Source organism: Phascolarctos cinereus, unplaced genomic scaffold (genome assembly GCF_003287225.1).
Source record: "Phascolarctos cinereus isolate Bilbo 61053 unplaced genomic scaffold, phaCin_HiC Scaffold_1;HRSCAF=81, whole genome shotgun sequence".
Classification (NCBI taxonomy): domain Eukaryota; kingdom Metazoa; phylum Chordata; class Mammalia; order Diprotodontia; family Phascolarctidae; genus Phascolarctos; species Phascolarctos cinereus.
The window spans coordinates 104,916,176-104,932,093 of record NW_027555514.1 but is presented as its reverse complement, the minus strand read 5'-3'; the positions used below and the strand labels follow the sequence as shown (position 1 = coordinate 104,932,093).

Here is a 15,918-nt window from a genome sequence, read left to right as displayed (position 1 = left end):
GGTTCATTTACTCTACACACTGGACATTATCACCACAGGTGAGTCAGAGATAGCTGAATTTTGCTGGCTCTAGACTACCTAGGCTTCTGGGGCCACAAAGGGTTCCCGTCTAGATGGTAGTGGCCTAAACATGAGACATGAATAATTTTGGGCAAACCCTTCCAATTGCATTTTTTTTCTATATACACCTATCCTATTTTCATTTCAGCACTGTTGGGAAAACCCAAGATGACATCCTTATTAAAAACAACCTGAAAAAAAACCTTAGGACCAAGGAGGGACTGCCTCTAGCATAGAGGGACTCTTTCACACGAACAAAGAAAAATATAGTAAATAAAGAGACACTTTCTAGGCTTTGGTTATTGCCAAATGCCAGCAGATAGTTGATCTATGGATCCTGAAAATAAAAAGAAAAGTATTGGCAGTCATCTCAACCCAACCATCTTGCCCAAAAGAGAAATCGAAAAGATTGCCACTCACGCTACATGGATTGCTGGTTGTCTGAGTTGGGCCATAGAAAGAACCCCACTGGGTGGTTCGCCGCTCTTCTTGGGCAGATGTCCTGTTGACTTGTAGGCCTGGTGTGACCCCAGGTGCGGTAATGGAAGAAGGCTGAACTGCTTGGCTACTAGGAGCTACCAGAGCAAAAGCATCATCCAAAAGGGAGTGCATTGTCTGTCTTGCTTCTTCAATAGATGGCTTGGGTGGGATGTACTGGGAAGCAGGGAAGGGCAAGCCTGGATATTTCCCCAGGTCAGCAGAGGAAGGTGACTGAGGCTCTGCAGGCAAGTCAGGATCTGACTACACAGAAGGAAAAAAAGGAAAGACACCATCAGACATGAGTTTTTACCATATCGACTCTAACAATGCTAGGTCCAAATCTAATTGTCAATCCAGACTTTTTTTTTTTTTACAAACACTGGAAAGAGCTTTTACCATGAATATAAGAACTAACAATGGCAGACTATCCTGGGAGAGATTACAGTTCATTAGAAGAAAGACTGGAAAAAAATGTACTACCACTTCAATAATCCAGGAGTTCACTTGTCTGGGAAACTTAGGTGTCTGAAATATGGCCAAGACAGGTTATAAAAAGAGAAAAATATGCCTCTGATAAGTCAAAATGGATTTCACAAAGTCCATGCACTATAACTTAACTCAGAGTAATAATAATAAAGTCCTAATCATGATAATAAAAGCATTTATATAGCACCTACTCTGTGCCAGGCACTGTTCTCAGTGGCTTAGAAACATTATTTGATCCTCACAGCAACCCTTAGAAGTATGCACTATTATTATACCAGTTTTACAACTGAGGAAACTAAAGTCTCTAAGTCCTCACTCAGAGCATATTTACTCCTAGTTTAGGTACAATTTTTATAAGTTTATTTATCTGGCTGCAGGTCAGACGCTGTTAATTAGAAAGGATCTAAGGTGCTATTAAAGGTAAGCACACTAACAACATATGACAGCTAACAGTGAGGGACAGAATAGAATAAGTATAAAAAAGATTTAAAAAATAGCAGCCGTTTTAGAATAGGAGCAAACTTCCCTATATATCTCAATAAAAATCCTGAGCACAGTTCTGTTCAGCATTATTTGTCTAAAAAGGCAGAGAGATTTGCATTTTTCAATTGCTTAATTTTTTTTTAAGTTTTGGTGCTTAATGGAACAAGCTTTAGTTTCTTAGAAAATTCAGTCATAGGGAAGTCTTCATTGTCCACTGATGCTAAAGAAATGAGGTATTACCATACTATGTTCATGGTCAACTGTTCAATGTGCTGATCACAGGAAAAGGTAAAGAAGCTTCCTTCTAGGAGCCATCCTGGGCTCCTAGAATCCACTACAGGTGAATTATACACATTTTAGCCTAATGAACCAAAATTCAATGTCACTGCAATTGAAGCATGTAAAATGGTACTATGTTCTGCAAAGGAGCTTGGTAGCAACATTCTCTCTATGTAGGGGAGAGAGGGCAAGGAACAGAGGAAGAGGGCATTCTGTCAGTCTAAGAAGGTTCATCAAAACTGGCATTATGGGATTCAGTTTCATGATGGCTATGAGGCAAAAAATTTTAAAAATATTTAAATCTCTCTATAGATGGGCTAGGTTTGTACAAATTAAAATTCTTTCTGCACACAGAGATCTTCACCTTTGCTATCAGTCTTACAGATGCATGTTACAACATGGATGGTCCAGGGCACACCATCCCTATTATTAGTTTAACAATCTAAAGCGAGAGGCCTATTGATGATACAGTAGTGTTATCTTCATACACTTAAGGGCAGTGCATTTATTTTAATTATAGTTTAGAAAGGCATGGAAATTATAATGGTTAATTCCACTCTGAAGGAAAATGCCCCTTACTTGCCAGGAAGATTATTTCTCAAAGATATCTGTCATCCTTGGTAGCTATTATAATGGAAAGTGGTACTCTTAGAATTTTTAGAAAGCTGCTGGAGAGGGGGAGAAGGGAGCATCTGCTAAGGTTTCCTTAGTAAAACCTGTTATGGCAAATACAAATGGCTAATGAAGTGACTATCAGCCACCTTCTCTAGTTCTAAGTCCCATCTGAAGATCAAACAAAAAAAAGAAAATGTAAGGGTGGGTTATCCATTCCCAGCCCAATTAATCAGAGAAGGCCGAGACCAATCAATCAATCAAAAGTAAACTATGTAGGAGTCCTTCATAAATCCTTGAGAATCATAGAGGCTTTGGGTCATTGGACAGATGACACAATACAGGAAATCTTGTGACTAACTGAAGAGTACCCACTGGAGGGGGAAGGAGGAGGAGGAACATGTAATAGCTGCTAGGAGCATATACCTTTGGAGAAACAAGCCAAAACAAGTAACTGGGATGACTCCAATGATAGTAGATGACTTGGTAGACAGACCATGAAAGGTAGGGATTAAAGTTAAGATCAAAATAGGCATTGTTCAACGACAAGACAAAATTGAGTTCTTGGTGGAAAGTGTGGTGAAATGAAGTTTCCTTATAGATTCATACAAGGAAACATCTCTAAAAGCTGTCACCACAGTTGACTTGATGATAATTAGGCTATCACTTAAGAGAACAAAGCGCAGCTTCCTCATAGCAGAAGAGAAGACTTTTTGGGGTCAAATGAAAAGATTCCTTCCTTTGGATACTTGTACAGTGAATTATAATGGGAGTAAAGAGGCTCTGCTCCTAGAAACAAATGTCTTTCTATTTCTCCTCACTGAAAATAGAAAGGAACCTTACCACTAGGGTACAGGTGATCTTTCAAGGGAGAAAAAGAAGGGGGAAAAGGAAGGAAAGGTTATGCTTTAGTTTATATAAAGATCAGGGACCACCGAGTAGAGGAATTTAGGACGAGTTCTAAGAAAAGCTTTGTCTGTCTGTTATGGAGGGAAGGTCCCACATAAGTCCCGTCAGGTGAAGTGTTTTAATTCGGGAGTCTCTTTTGAGCAGGGAGAAATTTAGTATAAGTAATCAATGCATCTCCATTTCCAGGTAAGTGAGAAGAGGAATGTTAATGATGGACACCTTGATAGCTTAATCCTTGAAACCAAATCAGTTCAGATATAGAATAATTCCAATTATGTGGGAAAGTGCTATTTTGATTATGGCTCTTCTAGGCCAGACCTGGATGGGTTCAAAATCACGGATCTTCTATTCTCTATACTAAAAGGCATGTCAAAGGAGGGGCTGTATTGCATCTCTCCATCAGAATACTTCAGTGGAAATTGAGAGCCAAAAAATACTTTCAAAAATTAAAAGATATCATGAGAAGTAATAGTTGCTAGGGATGAGTTTTTTCCCATCTTCAGAGAACACAGTTTGGAATCTACTGTAGTTAATTCTATCTAGAAAGAAAAAAACAATCTAATTTGTAAGCCCTCCAACTCTTGGAGTTGGACTCTAGCCTCCCAGGAAAGTAACATCATCAGTAGGTGTGTCAAACATATGTTGAGACGGAAGAAACTGAATAATGGATTAAATTTAGCAAGCCTTGAGGGAGGAAAGTGGGAGGGTAGCCGGCATTTTCAAGTGGCCATGATTTAATTAAATTTAAGACCAGTATCAATAAGGCTCTTAACACTCTTAAGTAACAAGTATAACCTATGTGTTTCTTCTTTTATACCTAACAGCTCCTAAGGGTCTGAGTGATTTTTTTGAGAGGCAATCAGGGTTAAGTGACTTGCCCAGGGTCACACAGCTAGCAAGCGTTGGAGGCCAGATTTGAACTAGGTCCTCCTGACTACAGGGCCAGTGCTCTATGCACTGAACCACCTACTTGCTGTCTGAGTGACTTTTTGATTGTGACTCAGTGATTCCCAGTTTAAAAAACAGGAGGAAGGGAACTGGGATCAGGATGGATCTGTCATTTCAGGGAAATTCCAAGTGAGGAAACCCTCTCTACCAGCACAGCTCAGCAAGCTCTCTGAAACTTGTAGTCTTAGGAAGGTCACCTTTTGAGCACTAAGAGGATAAGTAATTTTGCCCAGAGCCGCAGAACCAGTACAGAGATGAGTTTTAAACTCAGGCTATGTTTTTTTTTTGGCAATTGGGGTTAAGTGACTTGCCCAGGGTCACACAGCTAGTAAGTGTTAAGTGTTTGGTCTGAGGCCAGATTTGAACTCAGGTCCTCCTGACTTCAGGGCCAGTGCTCTAACCACTGTGCCACCTAGCTGCCCTAAGCTTTTTTTTTAAAGGAATTCAGATTTTACCATTTCTTATTGGATGATGTCCACAAATTCCTAACTCTTATGAAAATAATAATATTAGTTATAATAAAACTAAAAATTCCCAACTCTGGAGAACATGAAGAAAGTATATGAAAGAGGAAAAACATGAAAGTCAGAAATAGACCATAGTATTTCTGAAGATAAACCCACCGGCATGCAGCTGCGCATAAACCCAAAGAGGGCTCTTTCTCTGCTTAAGGCAGGTACTACATTATCATTAAGTCTCTTCTACCTCTGTTGAACTTCAGTGTATTTTTCCTAGTGCCTAAGAAGATATTTGCAAACAACCTATCTTTGAAAGACAAAATTACACAGTGAGCATACAATATAGGCAGAATTGTTGACTCCTGGTGGCCTCTTGTAGGTGCCATCACTGTCGTCGTGATCAGTCTATCCTTCTCGGCATCGGTTGGGCTCCCATTGATCTGGTGCTTCCGGCGCTGCTTCGGAGAACGTTTTGCACGGGAACTGTCAGAGGAAAAAAATGCAGTTAGATTGGACAGGTGGGGTGATGATGACAGCTTGAATGAAGATGGTGAAAATGGGAAGAAAGAGAAGGTCACAGCACCTTCCGGAACAGATGATGGAAGAGATTAATCTGAGGAACATTTCAAAGGAAGACTAGCAAGTAGTCACTGCTGGACATGAAAAAAGAGATGATTCAAAGAGGGCTTCAAGGTCTTTGACTGTTGGTGACTTATCAAGAAAAAAATGGTAGTACCAACACCTAGAGGTAAGGGAGTAGGAAAGAGTGAGAGCTAACTTTGGCAAAATGAGGAAGATAAGGTCTACAGTTTTGGACAGTTGTTTGGTCTTTTTTTTTTTTTGAGCTGTTGCTGTTCAGTCATTTTTCAGTCATGCACAACTCTTCATGACCCCATTTGGGGTTTTCTTGGCAAAGATACTGAAGTGGTTTGCTATTTCCTTCTCCAGATCATTTTACAGATGGGGAAACTGAGGCAAAGAGGGTTATGTGACTTGCCTAGGGTTATACAGCTAGTAAGTGTCTGAGGCCAGATTTGAACTCATGCATCTTCCTGATTCCAAGCCCAGTGCCCTATCCACTTGTACCACCTAGCTGCTCCCCCCTTTAAAAAGGTAATATCCTTTTATTGCCATTTTTGTAATGTTTTATATTCAACAGTTCCAGTGTGAAACATAAAAATATCATCAAATCATTTTTACATTAATAATAGCTGTAGCTGAGAATCCATGAGGATTTTTGCAGCAGAGTAGATTACTGTTTGAAGGCATTTCTCTATGAAGAGCTTAATTTCTATATAACTTTATTTAAATTCAAGACATTTCACTTTTCTGTGAGAATTACAAAAAAAGTTTGTTGCTATAAAAACATCTAAAAACGGAATTTCTAAAGAAGGCATCATCTAGCATAATCGTATTATGATCCAACTCTGGACTTTTTAAAGCAACTTACAAGGTGGAGAGATGCGCTATATTTACAGAAAAATTTAAGATGGACAGAGTATTAGCAATGACAAGACCAGACATTCAAGAAGACTGGGTTCTAGCTCTGGTCCTGGCTTTGTGAAACATTGTTAGCAATCCAGAAGGATCTTGTCTCAGTTCTCACCGCTGGCTTTTCTGAGTCACCTCCTGAATCCTCCCCAATCATACCTCTTTCTTGGCTCTATGAACACAGTAGGCACACTAGCAGCGGGGTCCAATATCTTGTCAATCTGCATCTGAGCCCTTCGATACACCCTGTGACGTTCTTTGGTGTCGCCCGCTGATAGCTCATCAACCACAGGGAAATCATAATGTCCTCTGCGCTTGGCCCGGAGACGAATCTTGTTTCGGTGGTGTTCAATCTCTGATTTGTGCCGAAGGGCTGTCTGAATCTTTTAAAAAAGTAAAGGGGGAGGTAATATGAGAGAATGAATGTACCAAATGAGCTTTCTGTAAACTGTTCTCAGGAGGAACACAATTGCCAATAATTTGATATATCTTTCTGCCATCTCTGCAAAATCCTATAGTAGAAGGCAATGAATGATGAACTGGGAGCCAAGAAGCATGAGTTCTAATCCCGGCTCTGCCAGTATCTTCCCCTATCTACAACATTAGACCCGTATGGGCCTCAGTTTCCTAACCTACAAAATGAAGAGGTTGGGCTTTTAAAACTCTAAGCTCTGAAATACAATGATTCCTGTTTCCCCCTTGTACCTAAAAAATGGGGCTTACACTTTGTTTACTCTTTGATCTCGCAATATCTATTCACTAGTAAAGCAAAGATTTAACAGGGACAAACAGTCAGAAGTCTAATGTTAAGTATCTTTTTCTTTTTCTTTTTTTTTTTTTGTTAAAGGCAATTGGGGTTAAGTGACTTGCCCAGGGTCACACAACTAGTAAAAAGTTCCTTATGTTCCATTAGTTTGGGAAATTTCTTTATTCTTTTTTTTTTTTTTTTAAGGCAATTGGGGTTAAGTGACTTGACCAGAGTCACACAGTTAGTAAGTGTCAAGTGTTTGGTCTGAGGCCAGATTTGAACTCAGGTCCTCCTGACTTCAGGGCTGGTGCTCTACCCACTGTACCACCTAGCTGACCGTTAAGTATCTTTTTCACAAGAGCTGTACCATATTTAAGAATAAGACATTTTTAATAATAGTCAAATCAAGGGAAAATACTGAAACCATAAAAAAAATGACAAGGAACTTTTTTGAAGTATGGATTTATCAGCTCTCCAAGAAATGAAACTTAATGCCAAAGGAAAATATGTCAACTAGAAAAATTATCTTAAGTGAGCAAAAAACTTATATTCTACCTAAATGAATTTTATGTAATTGCACAACTAAAAACTCAAGGAGAATAGATTTTTTTATATAAAGTCAAGTTTGGCTGTTTATTAATCATTTTTATCAAAAAGAAGGCCGCTGTCCCCATTACACCCACTGCTTATTATTCTACTTTTGGATAGCTTTAAAGGGTAAAAAGTGTTTTTGTTTGTTTGTTTCTTGCATCTGAACCTCAGAGAAGTAGGACAGGGAGTTGGTCTCAGGGCCAGAAAGACCTGGACTGAAGTTCTACCTTTGACACATAAGTGCTGATTACGTGATCCTAGGCAACCTTTCAGTGCCCCAAAGCAACTCTTGACAACCATAAATTGGAAAGAAAGCAGCAAGCTTCATTGGGCTAGGAAGCTTCTTCATCTCTATACCAGTGAATTCACAGCTTCGGCCCCTCTCCCTGTCCTGAGAGCTCACACCTCTCAATGTAGCCTGAGATGGCCCTAGCTTTTCTTGGCCATCATAGCACATTGTTCACATCCAGCCGTCCCTGCAGCCTGTTCAACCTGGGGTATCCCTCTGAACACTAGCCTTCAATTCTCTCCTGGCTCTGCTTCTGACTTCTGGACTTGACCCGCATTTAAACAGTTCATGGATGAAGGGAGATTTGTTACAAATGGAGTAGTTCAACAGGAACTGGGAAGAAAGAGGGCTGACAGTGATAGAAATGAGAATTTGGGAAGACGTAGCAGGGGAAAGGGATTTCTGTATAGCCAAAAGGTGGTTCTAAATGACACGGATTAGGGGAACTGGGGACTAGGAGTAAAGCTGCAGGGATTTGCTAGCCAGGGATCAGGAAAATACAAAGTAGGCAGAAGCTCATAAATAAATCAGCTCCTAGGTTCCAACTCTCCACAGGATATACAGTGAACAGTTTTCTAGAACTGGTTTTATACCCTCCAATGCCACATTTAGGCAGAGTAAATCCCTCCTGGAAGCTACCAAATTTGGTCCATGAGTCCAATTGCTATGTTCAACAGTTCCCAGGGGTGGGAGCAGGGGAAGAGGAACTTCTATAAAATAATGGGATAATTAAAGCTCAGAATGGTTAGTCAGTAGAGTATGTTTTGTATTGCTAGCTTCCTAATATTCCTTTGTTTTTGAGCAATGCCGTAACTACATGTCATGTATGAATATGTAAATAATAACAGGATGCGGACAAATGACATGAAATAAAACATAAAGGCACCTAGGTGGCACAGTAGATAGAGTACCCAACCTGCAGTCAGCAAGTTGTTGTTATTGTTATTCTGTCATTTTTCAGCTGTATCTGACTCTTCATGACCCCATTTGGAGTTTTCTTGGCAGAGATACTGGAACGGTTTGCCATTTCCTTTTCCTGCTCATTTTACAGATGAGGAAATTGAGGCAAACACAATTAAGTGACTTGCCCAGGGTCACACAGCTACTAAGTATTTGAGGCCAGAATGAACTCAGGGAGATGAATATTTCTGCCCTCTGCACCAGCAAGACCTGAGTTCAAATCTAGCCTCAGATATTTACTAGCTACGTGACCCTGGGCAAGTTACTTAACTGCTGTCTGCCTCAGTTTCCTTATCTTTCCAATGATGATGATAATAATAACAGCATCTAGCTCCCATGGTTGTTGTGAGGATTAAATGAGATAATATTTGTAAAGAGTTTTGCAAACTTTGAAATGTTATATAAATGCAAGAATGTAAAGGAGGTATTTCTACAACATATGTATTTTTTAAAGAATATAAATACCTCTTTGTTGATTTTGTTGGTTTCTGCTACTCGATCAGCTAGCACTGGATGCTGAACTGGAGGTGCTGTGATTGGCTGCATGGCAATTAACTGGATCTTACTGGGGATCCGTCTGCTAGCTTCTGAAGTGCGGGATATCCTATCCACATGTTCAAAAATTGATGCTGATGAAGGCTGTTCATTTCCAGTACTGGTGAGTGGTGGTCCTAAAAACCAAGAATAACAATATCAGCAAACACCCACAAGCGAATTAGGAAACAGAAAGATGAGTGGCTCCATGTCTATGATGGGATTAATCAAGCCTTTGTTAGATCACCCACATCCTAGGATGTGTAGGTAAAGTGGATATGATTTGAGGGCCTTTGAGAAGACTGTCCCTATTCCCAAAAATCCTTCCTCTTCCAGATGTCACAGTGCTTGATATATAATGTATCAATGAGGAAACTAGTAACCTGTCCAAGATCATACAACTAGTGAGTGAGTAATCAGGCTGAGATTCAAACCCAGGTCTTCTGAATCCCAAGTCCTATGCTCTTTTCATGACACTATCCTGTTGCTTCCACATTAAATTTTTTTAAAAATTTATTTCATTAAATATTTCCTAATTACATATAAAATTTTTTAACAATCAGTTTTTAAAATTTTGAGTTCCATATTCTCTCCTTCCCTTCCATTTCTCCTTCATTCTTGAGAAGGCAAGCAATTTGATATTGGTTATACATTTTACATTTTTTGACTTAGGATTTCACTCATGTGGGGAGGTTTTGGTGAGGAACTTTCCCTATCAATGCAGTTTGGCATTTTCTCTTCAACTTATAGTCCTGCAGAATGGCCTGGAACACCAAGAAAATAACTGACTTGCCCAAGGTCCCACAGTCAGTATCTATCAGAGGGGATTCAAATCCACATCTTCCTGACCTCACATTGCTTTCCTTTATTAAACCACTATGCTGTATCATCCTGTCTTTTCTACCAGGAAATTAAGTTCACAATTAGACATTAATTCTTCTAGGTTAAGCATTGCCTTCTCTAGGAAAAATCTTTAAAATTAAAATACCCCTAGGAAAAAACCAGGAAAATATATGGATAAATTTTTGCTTTCATTTTTAAACTGTCCTTTTTTTGGTTGGGTTTGTTTGTTTGTTTATTTTTTTCTTAAACTACAGGTGTTCAGAAGAAAAAGTCATCCCATTTAAGAGTCCTGAAACAGGTTCTGAGTTTCTGGGTTATTTATTGGGTAATCTGAAGCAATTTGATAAAAAATAACTTCTACAGTAGCTATTAGCTTTGAGGATCATCTAGAGAGAAGTAAGATGGAATGACAAACTTGACTGTCCAAGAAATAATCTCTTAAATGAAAAGAAAAGACAGTTGGGAGGCTGCAGATGAGCATACATCTATGGATTAACTTTAATCTTTCTTACTTTTCTGTTTTGACTCATGCAGAGGAAAAGGCAATAGAAGACCACTTTCCCCCTAGAAAAAGAACTCCATAGATCAAAAGAAATATTCCAGGGTTAATCAGGAGCATCAAAATGAAAATTAAATCTATCTTTTCACAGATAGCTAAAGGTTTCTGGCACTGTTCTCCACTGCCTAAGTGAAGTAGCAGCTAATAGGGCACACTGAAGCAACCAGAAATAACAGGAGCCAGCAGAAAATGCACACAAGCACAAGGTCTAAGACATAATGCTTGAAAAAAAAGTGAAGGGTTTTTTTTCAAGAAGTCAGATTTTTATGTGTAATATATAACTATCTGCTATTGACACATAAAAATCAAACTTAAAAAATTTTCTTTCATTAATGTTTTAGCCATCAGAGAAAAAGTATTAATTTGTATTTTTAAATTAATTATTATAAATTAAATTACAAAGAAAACTGTTTGTTTTTAAGTCTTCTTGCAATGATTGTTGTTAAACACTTGTACAGGCACTTACGGCAAATGAGTGAACCCTGGCGGTCTTTAAGAAAAAAGACAATGCTTATCTCTGAATGTAGATAGAGTGCTACTTTAGTTCTGGAATATGGACATCCCATCTCTATGATTCTATTACATTAGACATTTCAACTTCATGATGGAATGAAAGATAGTGGGTTAATTTCCAAAACAACTGACTTTTAAAATATTCCCAATGCCTAGGACAGTACTTTACATAGGAAACACAATAAATATTTGTTATGATGATGGTAATTAAGTGTGGAGAAATTAAGCAAATAATGGAAATTTAGTTTTTTTCAAGTTCTAGAACTTGAAATGCTTTGAAATACTGTCTGGTTGGTATTCTAATATTCTTACTAATAATTCTATAATGCTATTATCAAGGACCAAATTAAATAATATTTGTAAAGCACTTTGCAAACCAAGTTGAATCTAAATGTTAGCTATCATCATCATCATCATCATCATCATCATCATCATCATCATTATTATTATTAATTATTGATTCTAAGACCAAAATAGGAACAGACCACTTGGGGGTGCTCTTCGTGCCTTGCCCTCATTGACAACTACTGATGGCTTTTCCCCAGCTTCTCTCTCACTGGACTCTTCACTTACTGTAGAGTCACCATCCGAGGGAGAAATTCTGCAAAAACAAGGCACATAATTTTTAAAAAATGGTTACACATTGGTTGATACGTGCAAAACAGACTCAAAAAACCAGCACATTTAGGCAGAGCCACAATTATTCTAAGAAAATACTGTATGAGTGCATTAATGACCACTTTAACAACTACATAGACATTACTCATCATTTTGAAATTACTTAGTAGCCTACATCTGCCTGGTTAAATTGACATTTTGGACTTATACAGCACACCACACCATTCAGCTAATTGCACCCTCACAAATCCTAGAATGCAAACTGCCAGACTGGAAGCTAGAACATTGTACTATTTGGCATACAACCAATTACTGAGCCCAAGCTCTGGATATAGGTCAGGCCAAAGGAAACTTAAAGATTCTTATCTGGTGTTGAATTACCGTAGTTTGAAAAGCCAGGCTAATCCAAGAGTCCTTCTAAAGATCTAGATCTATTGGAAGGGGAACTCAGTTGCAGACCACCCAGAACAAACTCAGTCTTCCTTGGCTCTTTCAGACCACTGGGGTTAGCCTAGGTTTACCATGGACTGTCTCCTTACTCAATATCTGCGCCACTGGAGCAGTGCTGGTTGCCAAAGGAAAATTTAGATTCTTTGTATGCAAAGCTGAAGTAGCTGAATTCTCAATACATACCAAACTAGGCAAAAATCTAGGCTAGTTATTACATCTAGAACCTTGAGTTCCCTGATGTTTGCTGCAATGAAAAGTGCCAGGACATTTTGATATCTCCAAAGGATTCTGGAAAGCTATATGAGCTAATTTTTTTGAATGCTGATTTTATTTATTCTTCTAAATTCAATTTTTATTTTCAATTCCAAATTCTTTCCCAACCCTTTCCCCTCCCCCAACCATTGAAAAGGCAAGAAAAACAAAACCATTACAAATATGTATAGTCATTCAAAACAAAATTCCACATTAGCCATGTTCTCCCCCCCAAAAAAAAAAACAACAAGAGAATGAAAGAAAGAGAAGAAAATATGTTTATATCTGCACTTTTCGATTTCATCAGTTCTCTATCTGGATATGGAAAGCATCTTTCATCATGAGCCCTTTGAAATTTGTAGTCGGTCATTGTGTTGATCAAAATTACTAAGTCTTTCAGAGTTGATTATCTTTACAATGTTGTAGTCATTATATAAATTGTTCTCCTGGTTCTTCTCACTTCACTTTATATCAATTCATATAAGTCTTCCCATGTTTCTCTTAAACCATCCCCTCCATAATTTCTTAAGCACATTCATGTATCATAACTTGTTACATAAAGCATATGTGACTAGGTGCTTAGGATGATCACTATCAGGGAAGGAACATGCTTTGCATTTGAAATTTTAAATTCCATCAGCTTATTAAATAATTATTCATTAATTTATTCTTGGGTTGACAAACATGTAAGCAACTAATGCCTTGTCATTTCATCCTTTTTAAGGTCACATCCTGACTTTGATTAAAATCTTGAAATTAGATCTGAATCCATTGGGAAAGTTTTCTGGCAACTTAGAACTAAAAATGTCATCCTAGGTTAGTTCCAAATTCTCTGTCTCTGCCATCATAAACAGATCAGTCAACATAGGTCCTGTGTTTGAGTCGAGGAGGCTATAACATCCAAAGTCCAAAGTGCTATGATCACTTGCAGCAATAAAAGACATAAAGTGTATGCTAAGGGCAGTATGTAAATGTCAGTTATTATTACTGTTATTTTTATTATCAGTATTAGTAGGCCAGAGCTAAACATAAACAGAACTTCTCACGTTCCAATTTAAAAAACTGTCAATAGCAAACCAATCACTCTCCATAGAAGCCAACTGGAAAGAAGGAACTTTCAGGGATGAGTTAATCTGCCATCAACATTCTCATGGTATTATCCATTGATCGAGGCAGAGAAAGGTGGTTTTTAGGGGAAGCAGGCAATCTTCATGACATGACTTTGACAAAAGAGAAGCAAAGGCATTTTGGGAAAAGAAAAGGAAAGAAGAACTATGGTAGCTGCAACCTATGGGCAGGATGGCAAAGCCCAAGTAAGCAGCTGGTATAGTATATCACTTTCTGGCATGTTTACTAGGACTGCTCAACCCTTGATCTAGTTCAAATCCCTGCGACTAAGTGTCCAAACTGTCCCAGATATCTGACATATTCTTAAACACTTTTACTAAAGAAGGCTACATGACTTTTTTGGCAGTCTGTTACAATAATAAAAAAAATGTTTTTTTAAACACTATCTTACGTTGTAGTGAGGCCTTGGGTAACACACATAAGTCAGTTAATTGCCTCATTTTGACTTCCTTCATGTAGCTCACAAGGTATTGAACTTTAACAAATTTAATGATAAAATATTCTGCAGCATTTAAAGCAGTATACAGAAATGTCCAATAATAACCTTCCTCTGTGACGGATGTTCTTTGAAGAGATCTTTGACTTGGGGCTTGGCACATCTCCATTTTCAGAAGGAGTAGTGTTATCCTTCACTGGTCCTGGAAGTGGTGCTGGCTCATGAATAATCAATATGTCATCTTTATTGTGTTGACCCAGATGCTGCTTAGCAAAATCGAAACCCTTCACACTAGGGATCTGAAGCTATTAACAAAGGAAAAACACAGGTAAAAGAAATAGTCAGTGAGTACAAAGGAGAAGTGATGTCTACTGGAAGGAATACCAACCAGCAAACCAAATAAAAGTCCCAGTCCTGATAAAAAAAAAATTAAGTATCTATTCATGCCTATGACATTGTGTTATATGTGGATACGCAAGTCCAAACTTTCAAGGAATTCACAATTTTGTAAAAGATAACAATAGGATAATAGATTTAGAGCAGGAAGGGTAACCTTGGAGGTTGAGTCCAACTCTCTTATTTTACAGATGAAGAAACAAGGATGGAGAGGTTAAATGATGTTCCCAGAATCAAACAGTTATTGAGTTTTTAAGATAGTATTTTAATCCAGCTCTTTCTATCTTGGGAGAAATAAATATAAAAAGCTAAGTCTCAACATCAGAGTTAAGTAATATCTTAAGTTTGGGGTTTTTTTTTTTGGAGGCAATCAGGGTGAAGTAACTTGCCCAGGGTCACACAGCTAGCACACGTCTAAGGCCACATTTGAACTCAGGTCCTCCTGACTCCATTGTCAGTACTCTATCCATCAAGCCACCTAGGTGCCCCAGTAATATTATGATTTAAGGATACAAAAGATACCACGAAATATGTGATTGACTGCTAATTCAAGTGAAATGAACAAGAAGTATTCACTCAGAAAGGTTGGTTATAGGCCAGATTAGTTTAGGAAAGCTCCCTGGAAATGCTGGGACTAGAGCAGGTCCTCAAAGAGCTACAAGGTAAAGGGCATTCTACACTAGGGGAATACCATGAGAAAACGTAGAATCAAGAACGTATACATCGTGTTCAGGGGATTAAGCGGAACAGACTAGCTGGATTGAAGGTTTCCTTTTGGAAAGGCGCAAAGCAAGAGGGGCAAGTTAGACAGGCTAAGGAGTTCGGACTTTGACCTATAGGCTCCGGAGACAATTTCTGAAGGAGTAAGCAACATACTGAGAGGAGTGTTTAGCAGATGAATCTGATAGCAATATGGAGAACAGACTGGAGGAGAGAAAAACAAATTAGGAGGCTACATGCCTTTATTACCTGCTATGAGAAGATAAAGACCTGCACTGCAGCGATGATGATGGATAGCACCGAAACACATGGTAAACGAATAATCAACAAGTGAAGGAGAGAGCGAAATTCAAAGATGAGTCCACCACTGTGCACCAGTGACCAAAACAAGGATAATAAGAAAAGCAAGGAACAAGAACTACTTTGAAGGATAATATCAAAGTCAGATTTTAGATTTCAACACATTATGTTTGAGGTGAATAATAATGATAATAATAAAAACAATAATAACATTTATGTCATGCTTTAAGGTCTACAAATCTCTTTACATTTGTTTTCTCATTTGCAACCCTGAGAGCTAGCTGTCATTATCACCCCCATTTTACAGATGAGGAAACTGAGGCAAACATAAGTTAAGTGACTTGCCCGGGATCACACAGCTAGTGTTGGAGGACA

At 38.4% G+C, this 15,918-nt stretch overlaps 1 protein-coding gene across 1 annotated transcript in view; it reads right to left on the bottom strand.

The window, feature by feature from the left end:
- KIAA1549 (KIAA1549 ortholog) overlaps nucleotides 1-15,918 on the bottom strand; it is a 145,474-nt gene that overhangs the window by 39,565 nt on the left and 89,991 nt on the right. Inside the window, 7 exon segments of the mRNA XM_078153476.1 lie at nucleotides 481-801; nucleotides 5,055-5,110; nucleotides 5,113-5,198; nucleotides 6,366-6,589; nucleotides 9,260-9,465; nucleotides 11,729-11,844; nucleotides 14,236-14,432. Coding sequence (XP_078009602.1) covers nucleotides 481-801; nucleotides 5,055-5,110; nucleotides 5,113-5,198; nucleotides 6,366-6,589; nucleotides 9,260-9,465; nucleotides 11,729-11,844; nucleotides 14,236-14,432 — 1,206 coding nt within the window.